This window comes from Oncorhynchus keta, chromosome 23, assembly GCF_023373465.1.
Source record: "Oncorhynchus keta strain PuntledgeMale-10-30-2019 chromosome 23, Oket_V2, whole genome shotgun sequence".
Classification (NCBI taxonomy): Eukaryota; Metazoa; Chordata; class Actinopteri; order Salmoniformes; family Salmonidae; genus Oncorhynchus; species Oncorhynchus keta.
In genome coordinates, this window is record NC_068443.1 from 21,492,357 (window position 1) to 21,513,395 (window position 21,039).

Here is a 21,039-nt window from a genome sequence, read left to right on the forward strand (position 1 = left end):
ATGCCCTTATGAATTGAGGCTGTTCTGAGGGCAAAAGGGGGTGCAACTCAATATTAGGAAGGTGTTCCTAATGCTATGTACACTCAGTAAGTCCTAGATGATAAAATGTATTATAATAGAAAAGGTGCTAATTACTGTCCCTCTGTTTATTTATAAGTCTATTGAACAAAATATATCAACATAATGGTAACAATCTACAATACAAGATGACATTTATTTAACAAAGTGATATCATTGAACTCAAAATTGGTCTTCTACTTAAGTGTTCTATTCGTGTTAGATCCAGCAGCATTTTCAGAGGTCCTCATAGCACAAAAATGGATCTTTAGCATTATAACCCTCACAGTAACCTTCACCTCAGATGCCAGAGGTCATGGGTCAACCTCAAAGGTTATAGGTCAGAGGAGTTCCAGGTGAAGAAGTCCATTCCCCGGAGCTCCTCAGGCAGGTAGTCCTGCTCCACAGGGGCACTGAAGGCAGGGTTGTACTTGTAGCCCTCAGCGTAGCCCAGGTCCTTCATGAGCTTGGTGGGGGCGTTGCGAAGGTGCAGAGGAACAGAGGGTAGGGGGCCCTTATGGTTCCTCAGACTGGCCTTCACGTTACCGTACGCCTTGTAGATTTCTACCGACTTAGGAGCCCTGGCCAGGTACACCACACACTGAGCCAAGATCACCTGAGGGTGGGAGGGAAGGAAGGAGCGAGGGGAGGAAAGGGAGTAGAGGGAGAATTACCTTTATTAGCATTTTGATATGGCCAAATATCAAAAGGCATACCGGATACCATGGTCAGAAAATAAGGAGTTCCTCAGGTAAAATCCAATGTCTCTCTTTATTGTATCCACAACATAACAAAGAGCTGATATTTAACAGAGGCAGATGTAAGGACAACTCTTGGTTGCCCTTGGTGACAAGATTTAAGTCTCACCTCACACTCTGGCATCCCGATGAAGTGGCAGGCCTGGAAGGCAGATACAGCCTGAGGAAGGGCGGAGGGATCTGCCATACCTGAACAAAAGGGACAGGACATCCAGTCAGAACACACCAGAACCTTGTCTAGGCCTTTGAGTTGTAAGGGAAGACTCCTTCCATGGCTCTGACAGGTGCAGACCAACAGAAAGTAGACTCTGCATACAAATGTCAGGGCAAAAATAAGATTAGTCTGAGATGATACCAAAGACACTAGATCATGTTTGTTGACATAATAGTTTGGTACAGGTAATTAGTGCTTGACCAACATGTTTTATAAATAAAAATATTTTTTACATTCTCCTCCTTACAGTGTTTTCTGAGGTTGCGCCAATGCAATGGTTAATGTAATTGGGTCAATAACTGATTAAAACAATGGTTTGATGTAAACCTAGACGCATCACACACCCACGTCTTCACTAGAGAAGCGGACTAGTCTGCGAGCCACGTACAAGGGGTCCTCTCCTCCCTCCAGCATGCGGCCCAGCCAGTAGAGGGAAGCATTCTCGTGGGAGCCCCTCATTGATTTGTGCAGCGCTGAGATGCAGTTATAGTGCTCCTCACCTTTATGTAACAAACAACAAAGTAGGGTTGGATGGGTGGGAAAATGACCATATAGATCTAGAGAGAAATAGAAATACACTATATACAAAAGTATGTGGAGCCCCTTCAAATGAGTGGATTAGGCTATTTCAGCCACACCCGTTGCTGACAGGTGTATAAAATCAAGCACAAACACATGCAATCCCCATAGACAAAAATTGGCAGTAGAATGGCTGTAGAATTACTGAAAAACTCAAGTGACTTTCAACTTGGCACCCTCATATATTAATGCCCATGATTTTTGGAATGAGACGTTTCGAGGAGTTGGTGTCCACATACTTTTGGTCATGTAGTGTACATATAATGTAGTGGACAAAAGGAGGGGATGGAAGGGTTTAAGGTAGGGTGGGGATGAAGAAAAATAAGGGATCCAAAAATATATAAATAATACAAATGATTGTCTTGTTTTAGTTACACATAAGGCCATATGTTTCTTATAATGTTTCTCCCTGGACTGGCAGACCTGGGTTCAAATACAATTATGATTTTCCGGGGCACAATGTAAACAATGAAATAGTCCTAAAAGTACAAACCCTTGCCCCATCTGGCTCTCCTGGCAAAATTCAATCAAATGCTCAAAGTAGCCTATTTGTAAGAGGGAAAAAAAAAAGTATTTTCTTCTTCTGATCCCTAGTGATCCATGGGAGGGGGGTGTGTGTTGCCAAGCTGCCCCTACGGTTTTCCATCCATCCATCTCCCTCCAGTCCACACCCACATTCCATCCATCAAATCAGAGATAGTTGCTACTCAGAGTGACATGAGGCCTAAATTGGCCAGAGCTTCACTTGCGGCTTTCCAAGGCAAAGAATAATAAACAAAAGTTACTGGTTAACTGTAGAGGGCTTAGAAACAAATCCAGACCAATGCCTGCTTGACACAAGTCATTTGTTTTTAGTTTCATAGATAAAACAATTGCTTCATCAAAATATCTTCCACACTAACAAAACTTAATAGAGCAGCATCAGATTCAGTTCACGCAACAGAATAGTGATGGAAGTCTACATGTCATCTCTTGTGGACAGATTCTCATGAACATGAAACAACGAGAATCTGTCAAGGCTCACGTAGAATGTGACCACAAGCAGCAGTTGTTCCTGGTTTGGTGTTTTTGGCATGGATTATTTGGAGAAATCAGGATTGGGCAAAGGCGGTGAGCTTAAACTGGTGCGTGGGTTGTCAAGCCTGTGTGAGGATAATGGTTTTCGTTTGCGAGTGAGAGGCTTCCTTCCTTTACACAAAAGGTAATCACAATTGTTATCGGCATTCCCTTCCAGATGTAAAACAGGAAATTACAAACTTTCGCAAAATAATTTTACTTCCGGGTAACTGAGATTAGTCTACATGTAATGATGTGAATGAATTTCATCACTGTTTTTTTTAGGACAAAACATTAAATAGAGTAAATGTAGAGTTAGGCCTATAGCTGGTAAAACCATCTATCCTGGGTGTCTAGCTAGTTGACATAACAGTTAAGAGGCTGCTGGGCTGGGTCTAGGCTATATTTGTGTTCCTGCTGTATAGTTGATGTACATTAATCATTTCTGGGGAAATTCCGGTTAGATTTTAAATTTGGCTAGCTCCTTTAACCCCATAGGCTTAATTAGGTTCTGGATTCTCTCTGGAGGCCTCAGTCTCCCCAGACCAATTAACCCACCATTGCGGTGATGTTCTAGCCTGGTCCTGACTGTTTGACCCGTCTTAGCATCATTGTAAGGCGTGACAATGACCATATGAGTTGACAAGACAGCACTAAACAGGTCTGGGACCAGGCTAGTGAGGGTCTATCCCTTGCTTCCAGTGGGTAATGGGCAATGTCCCATTATGAGGCAGCCGTCCTAATTCGAACCTGTCTCATTTGTCACTCAGGTGGTCCCTCTTTCACCTCTCTCCACGATGGATAACTCCCCCACCTCAACCCTCCATATCCCATCCCACCTCCCGAGGCATTAGCCCACCTCCCGAGGCATTAGCCCACCTCCCGAGGCATTAGCCCACCTCCCGAGGCATTAGCCCACCTCCCGAGGCATTAGTGTGTTGACACAGCTATTTTGGATAAGGCTTCATCCACCTGGAGGCCTCCTTCAGCACCCGAAATAGGACATACGGAAACAAGGCAGGCGTCCTGTAAATCAACCAGGCCATGGAGGATGATGGAGCTCAGGGGGTCTCATAATAAATTGCCACGCCAGCTGGCACAAACTTTTCAAGCCCATGGCAGACAGCCCTCTGTCCCTGGTGGTGTGTTGGCAGCAGCAGTCAGAGTCAAAGGGTCCCCAGGATCACCCCAAAAACCCATGTATCCTCTCATTTGGAAAAGAGCCATACACTCTATGGCACGTTTGAAGTGGTTGATCCATTTACCAGTAACATCCTGAGAAGTTTGACAGGGAAGTGTTGAGAGGGAAAATACCAGGAATTTTGAGAAGACTCCTCTACCCATCCTCCACTGAGGTTGACAGAAAAAGTAAAGCTGAGGACCAGAGGTTAAAAGAGACTGGGATCAAGTCCCTTCACCTTGACTTTTCAGACAGTAATGCACATAATAGAAGAGTTATGACGGGTACTACATACTCTACGACCACACCAAGGAGTCTATCAATCTCCTAAGTGTCCTCTGACTAACATATTCTGGATATTCAAGGATTCCAGTAAGATGACGCTGACAACAACCAGTCCATGCTTCTAAAGCATCAATCAAGTGCAGTGAGCCACAATAGCACTTGGCAGGCTGGCACCACGGTGATATCACTTGTACAGTCACTGTCTGAGGGTTTTAACCTAATTAGCGCTAGCCGTCTCGCCTGAGTCAGCTAATGTAGGGCATATTGAAAGAGTCTACTGTACGTATTAGAGGGCAAAGTGTTCTTTGGCTGGATCTGGCTGCATATCTCAGACTCAGAGCAAAGGGGAAGTTAGCTCTACCAATAGGACCAGCACATTCACCATTTCACAAGAGACCTCTGAAATACACCTAAACTATTCACAGGTCCATTCCCATGAGCTGACAGACAGACTGCTTGGGTTATTATCTCTGAGCTGCTGCTGTGGAGCCAACCAGACAGGATGTCACCACTCTGTAATCATCAAATTGAATCATGACAAGTAACATCATTTGTCATCTAAATTTTTAAATGTCTGTTAGTCCAGTGAGGGGCAGTGTAAAAGAACATCCTAGAAAAATGTCAAATGTCCACTGACTACAGCTGAATCAATTGAAAATAATGTACTCTAATGTTATGGTTGAACCATTGAGGAGCATCAAGATCATCAGTATGCTGGAGTTTCAATTTAGTGTACAGTTTTTCTCTATGCACCTGTTAGTATGATAGGTGTGCAATTCCTATACTCTTTTCTATTGAACCATTGGACTCACCTGCTTTGTCATAGAGGATATGGGACCTCTGAAGGCCCTCCTTCACATGCTCCTCCTGCACCACAATGTCATGTGGGGTACTGCCAGATCCTGATTGGCCAGGACGGGCTGCACCCACCCGGGCCTGGACAGCCAGCTGGAGTCCGTTGAGCCCCGCTCGGGCGTCGCCGTCACACAGGTGGGCTATGGTGTCCAGAGCCTTCTGCTCAATATAGACCTTTGGTCTACAAAAAATGAAAACAGAAACGCATTCAATAATAACAAATAAGAAATGTTTAGCTCCGATTATATCAGGCCTAAATGGCACAGAGAAAAGTGACAATAACTGTGTCTTTTTGCTATACTGCACATAGAAGTGTTTTCATCCAACATCAAATAGAGACCTTGCTGCTCAGAATTTGACTCCTGCAAACAGGGTGCTATGGTTTTTGGATGATCCTCCAGATCCCCCAGCCAACTACCTAATCGTTCATCCTCAGATCCAAACGGTTGACCCTGATGAAAAGCAACCGGTACGACGCCACACTTCGAGACCCTCTCACAGTGGCAGGCCCCCCCTGATGTATGGTGACATAAACCAGACCCACACGAGGGGCACTCTTCAATTTAGCCAAGGCATGATGAGCAGTGTCCTTGTACCAGCATCTGGTCTCATACCATGTGTCGTTCTCAAATAATCCCATCTCTAAAACAAGTACACAACAGAGACTGGATTGACTTGGCCACTAGTGATGGAACAAAAAAAATGAACAAAAAAAACATGATAGTTACATATCAGGCAGATATATCGTATTGTTTTGACAATATCACAATATTATTTTTCTGCTAGTTGGCTGAACCGGCACCAAAATAAAATTACAGTACTGAATCGCAATACATATAGAATCGTAATACATATTGCTTCGGCACCTAAGTATTGTGATAATATCGTAACGTGAGAGCTCTGGCAATTCACAGCCCTATTGGCCACTAAGGTGGCAAATAAACAAGCCCTTACCAAAAACCACATTATGGAGTCAGCAGGGGAGCATCTTTATTGGACTTGGCCTGGGTGATAATGTCATTGCAGGAGCTGGAGAGAAGTTAGCCTGGGTGTTCTTCTGGTCTGGGTGTCAGGTTAGACAGTCAGGACAGTGTTGAGCCGACAGTCCTGTGACAACATGAGAACTAACGGGGAGAGTGGAACGTGGCCCCTGGTCCCCGGGACGATGCAAACACCCTCCACCAGCTCCAAGTGGGTCAGGACATGTAAACGTCTCTTGTTACCGATACTGACCCCCTTAATACTGATCCACATAACTCAAACCTAACCCACCATGCCAGGGACCTGCCACCTGAAAAACACATCATTCTTGACTAGAACTTCAGTTTATTGAGTGGCCTCCAGAAACCTAATCATAACTAAATGTATCCATGTTATTTGGCATATATTCTAGTTTGACATGTGTAATCATCTATCGAGTTGATTTATGAAGTTCATCTTTCTAATCATTTGAGATACCGGTAGGGTGACCGTATTATTAAGTGCATAGATCTATCTCCAGATATGATAATGGTCAATTCCAAAGCAAAACAAATATCACAAATATATTATTTGGTTTATGTAAAGACAAGATTAAATAAAGAATTGTCTGATGGGTGACAATATTAGCCGATCACTTGTGAATGATATATTATCACTTTTGAATGATGCCTAGCGTGAGGCAAGAAACATGCATAATTGCATTTGCGGTCACTTTTGATAATGGTGTTTTCCCGCTAATAGAACATTCGCTCTTACAGCCTACTGCCGTGTGCACATTGCTGCGATTAGAATGTGAAGAAATAGCCTAATAGTTTATCAACATTTTAAGCTAAATTTAAAAAAATATATATATTTTTTATTTCACCTTTATTTAATCAGGTAGGCTAGTTGAGAACAAGTTCTCATTTGCAACTGCGACCTGGCCAAGATAAAGCATAGCAGTGTGAACAGACAACACGGAGTTACACATGGAGTAAACAATTAACAAGTCAATAACACAGTAGAAAAAAAGGGGAGTCTATATACAATATGTGCAAAAGGCATGAGGAGGTAGGCGAATAATTACAATATTGCAGATTAACACTGGAGTGATAAATGATCAGATGATCATGTACAGGTAGAGAGAGATATTGGTGTGCAAAAGAGCAGAAAAGTAAATAAATAAAAACTGTGGGGATGAGGTAGGTGAAAATGGGTGGACTATTTACCAATAGATTATGTACAGCTGCAGAGATCGGTTAGCTGCTCAGATAGCTGATGTTTGAAGTTGGTGAGGGAGATAAGTCTCCAACTTCAGCGATTTTTGCAATTCGTTCCAGTCACAGGCAGCAGAGTACTGGAGCGAAAGGCGGCCGAATGAGGTGTTGGCTTTAGGGATGATCAGTGAGATACACCTGCTGGAGCGCGTGCTACGGATGGGTGTTGCCATCGTGACCAGTGAACTGAGATAAGGCGGAGCTTTACCTAGCATGACCTTTTAGATGACCTGGAGCCAGTGGGTCTGGCGACGAATATGTAGCGAGGGCCAGCCGACTAGAGCATACAAGTCGCAGTGGTGGGTAGCATAAGGTGCTTTAGTGACAAAACAGATGGCACTGTGATAAACTGCATCCAGTTTGCTGAGTAGAGTGTTGGAAGCGATTTTGTAGATGACATCGCCGAAGTCGAGGATCGGTAGGATAGTCAGTTTTACTAGGGTAAGCTTGGCAGCGTGAGTGAAGGAGGCTTTGTTGCGGTAATAGAAAGCCGACTCTTGATTTGATTTTCGATTGGAGATGTTTGATATGGGTCTGGAAGGAGAGTTTGCAGTCTAGCCAGACACCTAGGTACTTATAGGTGTCCACATATTCAAGGTCGGAATCATCCAGTGTGGTGATGCTAGTCGGGCATGCGGGTGCAGGCAGCGATCGGTTGAAAAGCATGCATTTGGTTTTACTAGCGTTTAAGAGCAGTTGGAGGCCACGGAAGGAGTGTTGTATGGCATTGAAGCTCGTTTGGAGGTTAGATAGCACAGTGTCCAATGACGGGCCGAAAGTATATAGAATGGTGTTGTCTGCGTAGAGGTGGATCAGGGAATCGCCCGCAGCAAGACCAACATCATTGATATATACAGATAAAAGAGTCGGCCCGAGAATTGAACCCTGTGGCACCCCCATAGAGACTGCCAGAGGACCGGACAGCATTCCCTCCGATTTGACACACTGAACTCTGTCTGCAAAGTAATTGGTGAACCAGGCAAGGCAGTCATCCGAAAAAACTGATTCTGATCTGTGGCATCAGCCTCATTGTGTAATTAAAATTTTTTAAAAAAGTATGCTAATGGTTGTATTAATTTGGGATCAATCACGTCCCACAACTGTCCCAGACTGTTTGGAATAATTATTTATTGCACAGAATAGATCAACTTTAGGACTATGGGGGATAGTAGATTGACATAGGCTAGTGCTTTTTCTGTTCGTTAGGCCTACTCATCTTGTTGGCTGACAAAAAGTAAATGTGGACACCTTGGAATTGGACAAGGACACGCGCAGTTACGTCCCGATGTGTCGGTCTTCACTTTTAGCTTGTGGGAAAGACCCGATCAGGTGATGGAGAGCCATGTGAGTGAAGTGCTTCGGAGCGCGCAGCACTCAGGGAGAAGGGAATTATAAGTATTATATTCAGCCCAAAGGCACAACAGCCACTGGCCGCAAAAGCCATGGGATTTTTTAGGGGGCATTACATCCACACAAAGGGGATGCCGCCAGGACATTTGAGGCATTATCAAGTGCTTGTCAAATTGTGAATGAGAGACTGTTGAAGTGTGTACAGCCGGTGCAAAAAACTAAGCAGAGCTCAAGCCTTTCGAGCAACTTTTTTCATATCATCATTAGTCGCATCATGCAGTCTTAGAATGTATTGCAAATCTAAACATATAACCCAATCTTTGTAGAATAACTAAAGTTACATTAATACCTCTAAATTAAGCATATAGGAGAACCTATTTCTTTGTTAACCACAACACAGAATAGCTGCATGTGCGCACTCCCTCAAATCGTTTCTATTTTATACAGCTTTGTTCAATTGCATTCTTCATACTATAAAATCTAAAATAATGCCACGAAATTCAAAGCAAATATTGTCTGCTAAATGAACTAGTGTAGCCCACAGCCATATGGCATAGCCAGATCAGGACCTAACATAAGGACATCTCTGAGTATCCTATTCTGTTCTTCTGAAATAGACTACATGTTTCTTTAGACCTGTCTAAAATCAAATAAAAAATGGTTATATTGTGAAGGTGTAGGCATGGATTTATTAGACTTTTAAAAATGTAGATGTTTCAAAGTTCTGCATCAGCGGCTTGTAGGCTACATGTGGAATCCATACTGGTACCTGGCAGTTATTTGCTTGACAATCACAGACTGACAAAATGTTGTGACCGCCACAGCCCTAGGTACCAGTGTGCCGATTCTGATCCATGAGCCGAAATGAAACAATAGATCTATATAGTAAATACCTGCGGGTAGATGAATAAAATATAATGTTTAAATGTTGACATTTAAGCCACTAAGTGTGACATCTGAACCGCATGCCATAGCTATGTGACACCAACAGCTCATTGGATATCCTACCAACCTTTCAATTCTATTCATGACTTTTGGCATACAATGAAATGATGTGAGGAGGGTGATAAGGGAGGGCACATACTAAACTAGTCTCATCTAGCTGTCCCAGTTGGACCTTCGTGTGAAACATACAGCCAAACATGCCTGTCACCTCCCTTGGCTTGGACTCCAGTCAAGACGATAGCCCCTTTTTAATTTGATAGGGGTGAGAGAGGAAAGCCAGGGCTGAGACCATTTTTTGCTGATGCAGTGTGGAAAATGTCTGGTTTAAAATGTTCCTTGGAACAAATGTATAGTTTGATAAATTTGACAGAACAATATAGGATGTAAAGATGTGATGTAATAGAAAGGGTTGGTCCACCTGAGCGTAAAGATCTGTACACAACCAAAGAGCATTTCACTCCATGGCTTGCACCTGTACCAAGATCTTTAAACACAAATATAACATCTAATGTTAGCTCAATCACCACCACCACTCAATCACACCCATGTTGACCATGAAGGCTTTCTGCCATGAATCTGGTACACTGTTAAAACTGAGCCCTCATCTGCTGCCAGCAGTTAACAGCTGTCTCACTTAAACAGGCTAGGCTATACCGACACACTCCCCTCCATCTCTGTCAACAGAGAGAGAAATAGATAGAGGAGAGAAAGGAGAGAGAAAAAGGAGAGCGCGAGCGACAGGTTACTAGTTCATTTAGCAGACAAGATTTGCTTAGAATTCCATGGCATTATAGTATATTATTTTAGAATATGAAGAATACAATTGAACAAAGCTCAATAAAATAGAAAGGATATTTTCTCCAAGAGAGAAAGAGAGAGAAAGGATAGCGAGCGAGTGAGTGAGAGAGAGGAGAGAAAGGAGAGAGAAAAAGAGAGAAGGCGGAGAGAGAGAGGGAGGAGAATAAGGAGAGAGAGAGAGAACACAACTGCCAGGGCTGTCTGTAGTCAGGCCTGCCAGGCCATAAATGACCTAAAGGAAAACATTTTAAGGTGGGCACAGAGTAGAGAGAGGACGTCCCCCTCGACCAATCAGGGTTCAGGAATCCCAGACTTAAGGATGACGTGTCTACACGGCACGTTCCGTGATAACAAGGCGCTCATTCCGAGAGGAGGGGGTATCAGCTACTTACTCTGATCTGAGCTCGGTTGGGTCTAACTCGTCTTGATCTATGCGGTCGCTGAGATCTTCTCCCAGTACACTGATCCCCAGCGTAGTGACGGCCCTGAGCAGGATCAACCCCATTGCCTCCACAGACAGCTTGTCCAGAACCAGGACCCTGCACCTGCTAAGCAGAGCCGCGTTCACCTGGAACGAAGGGTTCTCCGTGGTTGCCCCGATCAGAGTCACTGTCCCACACTCCACATGAGGGAGGAAGGTATCCTACATACAGGCAGACAACAAGAGACACAGAAAGAGAGTGAAGAGAGACATGGGAAGAAAAGAAAAGAAGGTGAGCATCCCAAAAGTGGTTCAATATCAAGGGTGAGTCACAGGGCTTTGATTACCTGTGCATGAAATACCATTTGCACTATACCTCACTGTACATTGGTTTAATAGGGTAGCTGTGTAAAAGCATTATAGGGTACATGGTTAAAATACAAATCTATCTCACGCATGCGCTATGATGGCTATGTTTTCCCTCTTAGCACCGCTTTAGCCCGAGCACGGTGTAGAGTCGGCCCTGGCTCTAACTGCCTGTTAATTGTTATCAGAATTTACACAGACACAATATTTATTTTATTTTTATTTTACCTTTATTTAACCAGGCAAGTCAGTTAAGAACATATTCTTATTTTCAATGACGGCCTAGGAACAGTGGGTTAACTGTCTGATCAGGGGCAGAACGACAGATTTGTACCTTGTCAGCTCGGGGATTTGCACTTGCAACCTTCCGGTTACTAGTCCAACGCTCTAACCACTAGGCTACCCTGCCTCCCCTATAAAAGGGTCGTCCTGTGCCACAGTGAGTCCTTCATATTATACTACACAAAATGGAGACAGTAACTGATAAGAAGGATATTTATTGCTATTTTCAGAGTGATACTTGTTTACTATGTTATTGTTACTATAGTTTGTTAAACTTTGTAGGGATATTAAAACAATTGTGGCATGCTGTACGAAGCAATTATTTCAGATCGGATTTTCTATCAAAACCCATCTGTCCATTATAGTGCGATTAGTTCTTTATGAGGTTGGTTCGGTTTCGGTTCGATTATAACTTTTTTTTAAAGGCATTAACTGCACCATGCATTATGTGGGTTGAATGCTGTAACACAGAATAAGAATAAGATAATTAATAAAAGCCCCATGATGGTAGTCACTGCTCTTACTGCTAATCACTTACTAACCATCATTTACTCACATTACTTTCATAAAATATTTCAGTTGTGTATAATACATTTGATGATTTTATTTCATTCCAAGTCATCATCTCATCTCTATAGAGCTGATGCCTACGCTGTCTGACAAAATCACTATCTCAGTAGTTCTTACTAAAGGTATACTTTTGACTGCTAAATACCAAATATAAATCACTTAGATCATGTATTGAGAAGTAAGAGATACCTTGCGAAGCAACTACTCTCGATCGCTCTTGATCGAGCGCTCTTATGTCTCTTCTCTCCGTCTCTGCCACATACAGACCGGACAAGTAGTTGGCTCAATGCATTATGCTCATTGTAGTTAATTACCATGTTTTCTGTGCTAAACTATGTAGAATATTGGCCTGTTGGAAACTACAATTACATCGGACAGTTCAGGCTTGATCTGATTAATCTCTTGAAAAACAGAACGAAATGGAATTCATATATTTGAACCAAAGTTGGTAAATTAGTTGTCAAAAAAACAAACAAAAAAACAGAAATTTCAGTTAATCATTCAGCACTAGTCCATTATGTTACATTTAGAACTAAATATGTTTTAGTCGATATGTACTGGTCAGGGATGTGGACCACAGATGCAGATGAAGTACACACCATTGTTACTACTGTTACACAATGGTGTGGAGTTGTGAAAGAAAAGAATGGCCACTAACACCATACGTAGAATGTATGCACACATGACTGTAAGTCGCTTTGGATAAAAGCGTCTGCTAAATGGCATATATTATTATTATTATTATTATTAACATTCAACATAAATCTGAGGCGTTATCTTGGCTAGTTAGGTGATGTGATACCATATTCTAATAGTAGAATTATGCAAACCATCTCTCTCTCAAATGGCTTCAGGGAATCTGATTGAGATGCTACTCTAAAAATCTATTAATCTTTCCAAGAATCTGTGGTAGATACAAAGAGGGCAGATAATGGGTATTGTTTGAGGAAATTAAGTCTTTATTTTGGGATCATGGGATGGCCATTCCTATACTAGTGTGGTTGAGACCGCGCAGACAGACTAGCATGATAGCCAATCATAAGTGTACAGAGATTTCTGACAAATGTGTGGCTGTAGCTAGGCAAGGGCAACTAAATAATTTGGCCTACAACTCCATGGAGTACACTACTCATTAAGAAAAATGTGATAAGACATAAGATGAGTGAAATTAGACCTACACATTTTCATAAAAATCATTGGAATTTGCATCTTGGAGTGATACCCTTTACCCTTTGTCATTATTATTGGCTGAAACCTGAGCCCAATTCTTCTTATTGGCTGGAGCACTTTGGTTGTTATTACCTGTTGTGACTTGTTGAAGCGATGGATCTCATCTATAAAGAGGATGGTCTTCCTCTTCATCAGTTTTAACTCATTCTGGGCCTGCTTAATGACCTCTCGCACCTCATTGGTGGATGTGCTGGTGGCAGAGAGAGAAACGAAGCGGGCCGTGCCCCTCTTCTTATTGCCGCTGGCTATGATGTGGGCCAGGGTGGTCTGGAAGGAAGATACATAAACGTAAGAGTTCATAGTGACACCATATCTAATTCTTAGAATTATTTCTGAAGAAAGCGAGTACCTGTGAATACTTCTCGTTCAAAATATGATTACTACTAATGATGAAGATAGATACATAACATGATTCCCTCTTATGTGTGGGGCCCTATGTGAAATGTATTTTTCTTCATTAAATCCTTGGGAATGCAGGCAGGCACCTAAAATCATGCATCTACTGATCCTGCTGCGTGCCACTGTCACAGCATTTCCATCTGTATTTTATAGGCCTATAATGCATTTTCCAGTCCCTATAATCCACAGATGGAACCAAGTCCCCTGGTCCCTGCCTAGAAGACCCCGAAGGCAAATTCATAAATCTAGCCTCCACTGTAAATCCTGGAGTCCAGCTCCATAAATCTCATGAAAACTGACCCATGACACCAGGGGGCTGACAAAGAGAGTCAGCGAGAAAGGGAAAGTGTTAAGAGGCATGCTGTTATGGTGGCCAGTCAAGTCAGAGGTAGCTGGCCTATTATGGCATTAACAGTGCAGATAACGCAAGACTCCAGCCAGTCACTATACAGTATCTAGGCCTAATGGGAGAATTTCAAGCAGTTCCAATTATGTGACTGCCATCCGTGGGAATTGCAATAATCACATGAACTCAGTCAATCATCATCAAAAAACTGCAGAAATGGCCTTATCTTTAGGCTTAACGTTATGTAGGCACTGGGCATATGCCCTATTGTTACATTCCAAGGCTGCTGCAAGGTCTTCCCTGCCCACAGGGGTCTCGTGTTCTTGAGCAACGACGACCTCAGGGGGATGGTTGGTTGAAATCAATATTTGTCTGCTTTATAGATTATTTTTCTAACAAGCTGCAACTGAGCAACACTAATTGGTCTGGTCTAAAAAAAGAAAACGGCGCTGATGCTGATATGAGAAGTTGCTGTTGCTGCTGTTGTCAGTCCCACTTCTTATTCGATGAATTTCACCTGTGGTTGGCATCCAATAAATACTTTGCTGAAAAAAAAGCATATTTTTAAAATACCCTACCATCTAACACAACACTCACACATTTTTTTATAAATATATATATATATATATTATATATAATACTCCTCTATTTAACCCCTGTGTGGTGTTTGGGTCTGTGGGCCCATTTTCAATGTTTACTAAAAAAAAAATGATACAATTAATACTTTTTTCAAACGGAGACTCATTGACCTTGGCTAATTTTCTGCGAAGAACATGTAAAATAACACATTTTCACACTGTGCAGCCCCCTACACATTTATATTACACATGTGGTGTTCAGGTCCACTGGACCTGAGGGTAATAAAAGTGTGGGAAAGTGTGTGTGTGGGTGAAAACAAGTAAAAATTAAACAAAAATGTTTGCTGTGTGCCTTCAATCTGTTTTCCTCCTCCCTGGGCCTGCTGTTTCAACATAGAACCTGTCTGTTTCCCTGCCTGTCGCCCTCTTTTCTCACTCTTTACCCTTTGTAGTGTGTGAAACTACACAATGTCTTGTGAGAACATGCACAATGTTATTACAATATATTATTTTAATACATTGTAAATATTATTTTCCCACACTCTACCCCAACCAGGTGCAAATTGGGGGAGGGACACAACAAATAAATAGCTTTGCATGTGTGGCTACTTAACACAATCAATCAGTATGGCAAAAATGATCTCTGCTCAGAGGGCCTTAGAAATGTTTTAGCAGAGAGAGAAACTAGTGTGAAAGAAGCATCTTCCACTTTGGAAAATCATGAATTTTGTCCCAGTCAATTCGGAGTCTGACAGGGAGTTGGATGAAGAGGATGAGACTGACAATAAGCCACCCCCACATTCCCAGTGGGTCAGAAGTTTACATACAATCAATTAGTATTTGTTAGCATTGACTTTAAATTGTTTAACTTGGGTAAAACTTTTTGGGTAGCCTTCCAAGTTGGGTGAATTTTGGCCAATTCCTCATGACAGAGCTGGTGAGTCAGGTTGAGTCAGGTTTGTTGGCCTCCTTGCTCTCACATGCTTTTTCAGTTCTGCTCACAAGTTTTCTATGGGATTGAGGTCAGGGCGTTGTGATGGCCACTCCAATACCTTGGCTTTGTTGTCCTTAAGCCAACAACTTTGCCACAACTTTGGAAATATGCTTGGGGTCATTGTCCATTTGGAAGACCCATTTGCGACCAAGCTTTAACTTCCTGACTGATGTCTTGAGATGTTGCTTCAATATATCCACATAATTTTCTTTCCTCATGATGCCATCTATTTTGTGAAGTGCACCAGGCCCTCCTGCAGCAAAGCACCCCCACAACATGATGCTCCCACCCCCATGCTTCACGGTTGGGATGGTGTTCTTTAGCTTGCAAGTCTCCCCCGCTTTCCTCCAAACATAACAATGGTCATTATAGCCAAACATTTCTATTTTTGTTTCATCAGACCAGAGGACATTTCTCCAAAAAGTATAATCTTTGTCCCCATGTGCAGCTGCAAACGGTAGGCTTTTTTATGGCGGTTTTGGAGCAGTGGCTTCTTCCTTGCTGAGCGGCCTTTCAGGTTATGTCGATATAGGACTCGTTTTACTGTGGATATAGATTAGAGGTCGAACGATTATGATTTTTCAACGCCAATGCCGATTATTGGAGGACCAAAAAAGCTGATACCGATTTAATCGGTTCGATATAAAAAAATGTATTTGTAATAATGACAATTACAACAATACTGAATTAACACTTATTTTAACCTCTAGTGACACCCCATCCCGTGAACGGGACCGTTGTAATCATCTGACACTAATTAGCATAACGCAACGGACATAAATATTACTAGAAAATATTCCTATTCATGAAAATCACAAGTGAAATATATTGAGACACAGCTTAGCCTTTTGTTAATCACCCTATCATCTCAGATTTTCAAAATATGCTTTACAGCCAAAGCTAGACAAGCATTTGTGTAAGTTTATCGATAGCATAGCATTTTGTCCAGCTGGTCACGGAAATCAGAAAAGCATTCAACTTAAATCGTTTACCTTTGATGAACTTCGGATGTTTTCACCCACGAGACTCCCAGTTAGATAGCAAATGTTCCTTTTTTCCAAAAATATTATTTTTGTAGGCGAAATAGCTCCGTTTGTTCTTCACGTTTGGCTGAGAAATCGCCCGGAAATTGTAGTCACGAAAACTGTGAAAAATATTCCAAATTAGCTCCATAATATCGACAGAAACATGGCAAACGTTGTTTATAATCATTCCTCAATGTATTTTTCAAATATCTATTCGATAATATATCCATCGGGACATTTCGTTTTTCAGTAGGACCGGTTGGAGTAATGGCTACCAGAGAATCTCTCTGGGAGCATCAGGTGACCACTTGCGCAATGTAGCCGCCTACGGGTATTCTTCAACAATTTATTTAACTTTTTTTTACCATTATTTAACTAGGCAAGTCAGTTAAAGAACAAATTCTTATTTTCAATGGCGGCCTAGGAATGGTGGGTTAACTGCCAGTTCAGGGGCAGAACGACAGATTTGTTCCTTGTCAGCTCGGGGACGCTCTAACCACCTGGCTTACATTGCACTCCACGAGGAGCCTGTGTGGCAGGCTGACTACCTGTTACGCGAGTGCAGCAAGAAGCCAAGGTAAGATGCTAGCTAGAATTAAACTTATCTTGTAAAAAAAACTATCAATCTTAACATAATCACTAGTTAACTACACACGGTTGATGATATTACTAGTTTATCTAGCGTGTCCTGCGTTGCATATAATCGATGCGGTGCCTGTTAATTTCTCATCGAATCGAGGCCTACTTCGCCCAACGGGTGATGATTTAACAAGCGCATTCGCGAACAAAGCACTGTCTTTGCACCAATGTGTACCTAACCATAAACATCAATGCCTTTCTTAAAATCAATACACAAGTGTATATATTTTTAAACCTGCATATTTAGTTAATATTGCCTGCTAACATTAATTTATTTTAACTTGGGAAATTGTCACTTCTCTTGCGTTCCGTGCAAGCAGTCAGGGTATATGCAGCAGTTTGGGCCGCCTGGCTCATTGCTAACTGTGTGAAGACCATTTATTCCTAACAAAGACCGTAATTAATTTGCTAGAATTAACATTGAAGGTTGTACAATGTTACAGCAATATTTAGATTTAGGCATGCCACCCATTAGATAAAATACAGAACGGTTCCGTATTTCACTGAAAGAATAAACGCTTTGTTTTCGAAATTATAGTTTCCGGATTTGACCATATTAATGACCTAAGTCTCATATTTCTGTGTGTTATTATGTTAGAATTAAGTCTATGATTTGATATAGCAGTCTGACTGAGCGGTGGTAGGCAGCAGCAGGCTCGAAAGCATTCAGTCAAACAGCACTTTCGTGCGTTTGCCAGCAGCTCTTTGGTGTGCTTCAAGCATTGAGCTGTTTATGACTTCAAGCCTATCAACTCCCAAGATTAGGCTGGTGTAACCGATGTGAAATGGCTAGCTGGTTAGTGGGGTGCGCGCTGATAGCTTTTCAATCGGTGATGGAAACAGGTGGCTGTAGACAGGGAGCGTCATAGCGTCATTTCCGGTCACAACTTGCAGACTTGTTTACGTGCTGCTGTGCGGTCTGTTGCCAACCTTACTTTGCTACCTGACAACTTTACAGTTTTTACTTTTTAATTAACATTTATATTTTTAATTTTCCCTCATTCAACATTTTTTCCGTTCAATTTTTTCACTCCGGACGTTTTATCTGTACATGGTTCATCAGGACTTCCAACAGCCGAAGCTAAGTAGTAACATTAACATGATGTCTTCTAATTGCAGTCGCTGTACTCATAATAAACAGGAGAATGATCGCCTATCCACATCGACGGGACAGTAGTGGAGAAGGTGGAAAGTTATAAGTTCCTCTGCGTACACATCACAGACAAACTGAAATGGTCCACCCACACAGACAGCGTGGTGAAGAAGGCGCAGCGGTGCCTCTTCAACTTCAGGAGGCTGAAGAAATTTGGCTTTTACAGATGCACAATCGAGAGCATCCTGTCAGGCTGTATCACCGCCTGGTACAGCAACTGCTCCGCCCACAACCGCAAGGCTCTCTAGAGGGTAGTGAGGTCTGCACAACGCATCACCGGGGGCAAACTACCTACCCTCCAGGACACCTACACCACCCGATGTCACAGGAGGGCCAAAAAGATCAAGGACAACAACCACCCGAGCCACTGCCTGTTCACCCCACTATCATCCAGAAGGCGAGGTCAGTACAGGAGCATCAAAACGGGGACCAAGAGACTGAAAAACAGCTTCTATCTCAAGGCCATCAGACTGTTAAACAGCCATCACTAACATTGAGTGGCTGCTGCCAACATACTGACTCAACTCTAGCCACTTTAATAATGGAAAAATTGATGTAATAAATGTATCACTAGCCAGTTTAAACAATGCCACTTTATATAATGTTTACATACCCTACATTACTCATCTCATATGTATATACTGTACTGTATACCATCTACTGCATCTTGCCTATGCCGTTCGGCCATCACACAATAAAATATATTTTTTATGTACATATTCTTATACATTCCTTTACACTTGTGTGTATAAGGTAGTTGTTGTGAAATTATTAGAGGTTAGATATTACTGCATGGTCAGAACTAGAAGCACAAGCATTTCGCTACATTTGCATTAACATCTGTATGTGACAATTAATATTTGATGTGTCTGACTCTTCTACCTTGGCCTGCTGTAACTATATATGTGAGTGAGATGTTAGTAAAATTCCTGAACTAAGTGTTTTCATCATTCTAGATTGCAGCCGGTAGCAACACGAAGAAGCGCCGTGATGTGCATGGACCCAAGGACAGGAAGTCACAGTACACATGCATCAAGTGCAAGAAATACATTTGCAACACACACACACAGCAAAACTCTGTCCCTCATGTGGTGTGTAGACTAGCCTTAATTTCATTTTATTTTTAAAATAATGATAGCACTTTAATTGATACATGTTACCTAGCAGAGGTAAATGGCAAATATTAACTATGCTGTCGATATTTTTTTATATTTAACCTTTAACTAGGCAAGTCAGTTAAGAACAAATTCTAATTTACAATGACGGTGTATTGCTTGTAATTGACGCAAGTCAACATCTAAGTATTAAGTAATTTTACATAAATTGTTATGCCTGTATTGTTTAAAAACCCAATAATGTTTTGGGACCGTCAGACCCGCGAACATTGGGTGAATAACAAAAACATGAACACCACACAAGGGTTAAATCTATTTAGTCCTACTTCAGGCCAACAGCCTGAAAGTATGAGCCACCACCACTTAATACCCTGTACCTCTTCTGACATCAAACCTCGCACACCCAAATACCTCTCTGCAGCTGCCACCACAACCTCTATTCTCTGCAATTTATGTTCCATCCCTGCAGGACAGTCGATAACCATTGTTACAAATGCCAGAATGACAGTCTTACTGAAACATATCACTTGGTGTATCCCTCCGTACTGGTACAGATCTACTACTCACACCACACCTCACAGGATCCCTTCCCCCTTGACCCATCTTCCTTTACTTTCTTCACTGCCTCAGCATATGACAACTTCTGCTTGTCAGTCATAAACTTCATCATCACTCACGTGTTACTTTCGTTTACAACATGGAAATACAATCTAGATGATATGTATATGTTTACAAAGTAGAACACCACACCTTCCCACATCCAGGTGGTCCCCATAGGATCAATGACGGTATCTCCTGAGAATCCAACAGCGACCTGAGAAGGGTGTGTTCTCCTACTACTTTGTTTTGTCCGAAATATTCCTCTAGCGTGGTTGGTCGCAGTTTCTCCGCCAGCGGCTTATCGATATTCAGCAGTGCGCGCACAGGTGTAGTATCACACCGGGTCTTTATCAGTGTGTTCGATGCAGGGGGGTCGATGCAAAACGGTCCCATCGCTTTACCTGCCCCCATCTCGTCCGGTGAATGACGTTTCGTTGCTTTGCTGACAGCAGTGCTGGCAATCGGTTTATTCGATAAAAATGTATTTCGTTCACTTTGAACTGGACCCTTATTTATGTTGGTCTGAAACATCCTGAAAATCGGAGAGGGCGGCCCGGTACTTTTCCTCGCCTCCGACGAGTCTGTCGTGTTGACTGTTGGACTAGACGCTTTGCTAGAAATGCGAGGTTTCTTGAGAGGTGGTCCGTTCATGTCTTTACTGGTTGATGTCGGACAACTGTCATTGTTTAACAAACATCTGTCCAGATGGGCATTGATTTCTGACGCCGCGAAATCCTTAAAACAAACGGGACATTGCACTGGCTCCGCAACGCTATCTGCTACTTCACTCGCCATGTTTTCCTTCCCGCTAAACTTGACCTCACCACGTGACCATAACACCGACACTTTATAAAAATATAATATTTAACATTTATTATATCAGTTTAAAAAATAAAAAAGATCACTTAAGATTTGTGATCACTTGCAGCATGTGAGCCATTTCTGTCTGCCAAGGACGGGGTCAGAATTTTTTTGAAGCATTATGGGATTTGTAGTTTATGGTCTGC

The 21,039-nt window shown here is 42.2% G+C and overlaps 1 protein-coding gene across 3 annotated transcripts; it reads right to left on the reverse strand.

Annotated features, from left to right (window-relative positions):
* Positions 1–128: 128 nt before the first annotated feature.
* On the reverse strand, positions 129–20,992 carry wrnip1 (WRN helicase interacting protein 1). 3 transcript variants are annotated; one of them, XM_035799767.2, is made up of 7 exons: positions 20,183–20,992; positions 13,256–13,450; positions 10,707–10,957; positions 4,942–5,165; positions 1,374–1,529; positions 925–1,004; positions 129–673 (listed from the first exon to the last, which is right to left on the reverse strand). In XM_035799767.2, the coding sequence occupies exons 1-7, from the start codon at positions 20,825–20,827 to the stop codon at positions 392–394; spliced, it is 1,833 nt and encodes a 610-aa protein (XP_035655660.1). In that variant the 5' UTR covers positions 20,828–20,992; the 3' UTR covers positions 129–391. The 3 variants fall into 3 exon arrangements, with proteins under 3 accessions (XP_035655660.1, XP_035655661.1, XP_035655662.1); XM_035799769.2 differs by having other exon boundaries at positions 524–673; positions 1,378–1,529; positions 20,183–20,991; XM_035799768.2 differs by lacking the exon at positions 1,374–1,529.
* Positions 20,993–21,039: the final 47 nt, after the last annotated feature.

Coding starts and splice junctions, on each gene's coding strand:
- wrnip1 (XM_035799767.2), bottom strand. CDS start 20,827: ATGGCGAGTGAAGTAGCAGATAGCGTTGCGGAGCCAGTGCAATGTCCC. Junction 10,958..13,255: donor GCTTCAACAAGTCACAACAG/GTAATAACAACC, acceptor GCCTGTATGTAG/GATACCTTCCTCCCTCATGT. Junction 1,530..4,941: donor TATCCTCTATGACAAAGCAG/GTGAGTCCAATG, acceptor TGTTACATAAAG/GTGAGGAGCACTATAACTGC.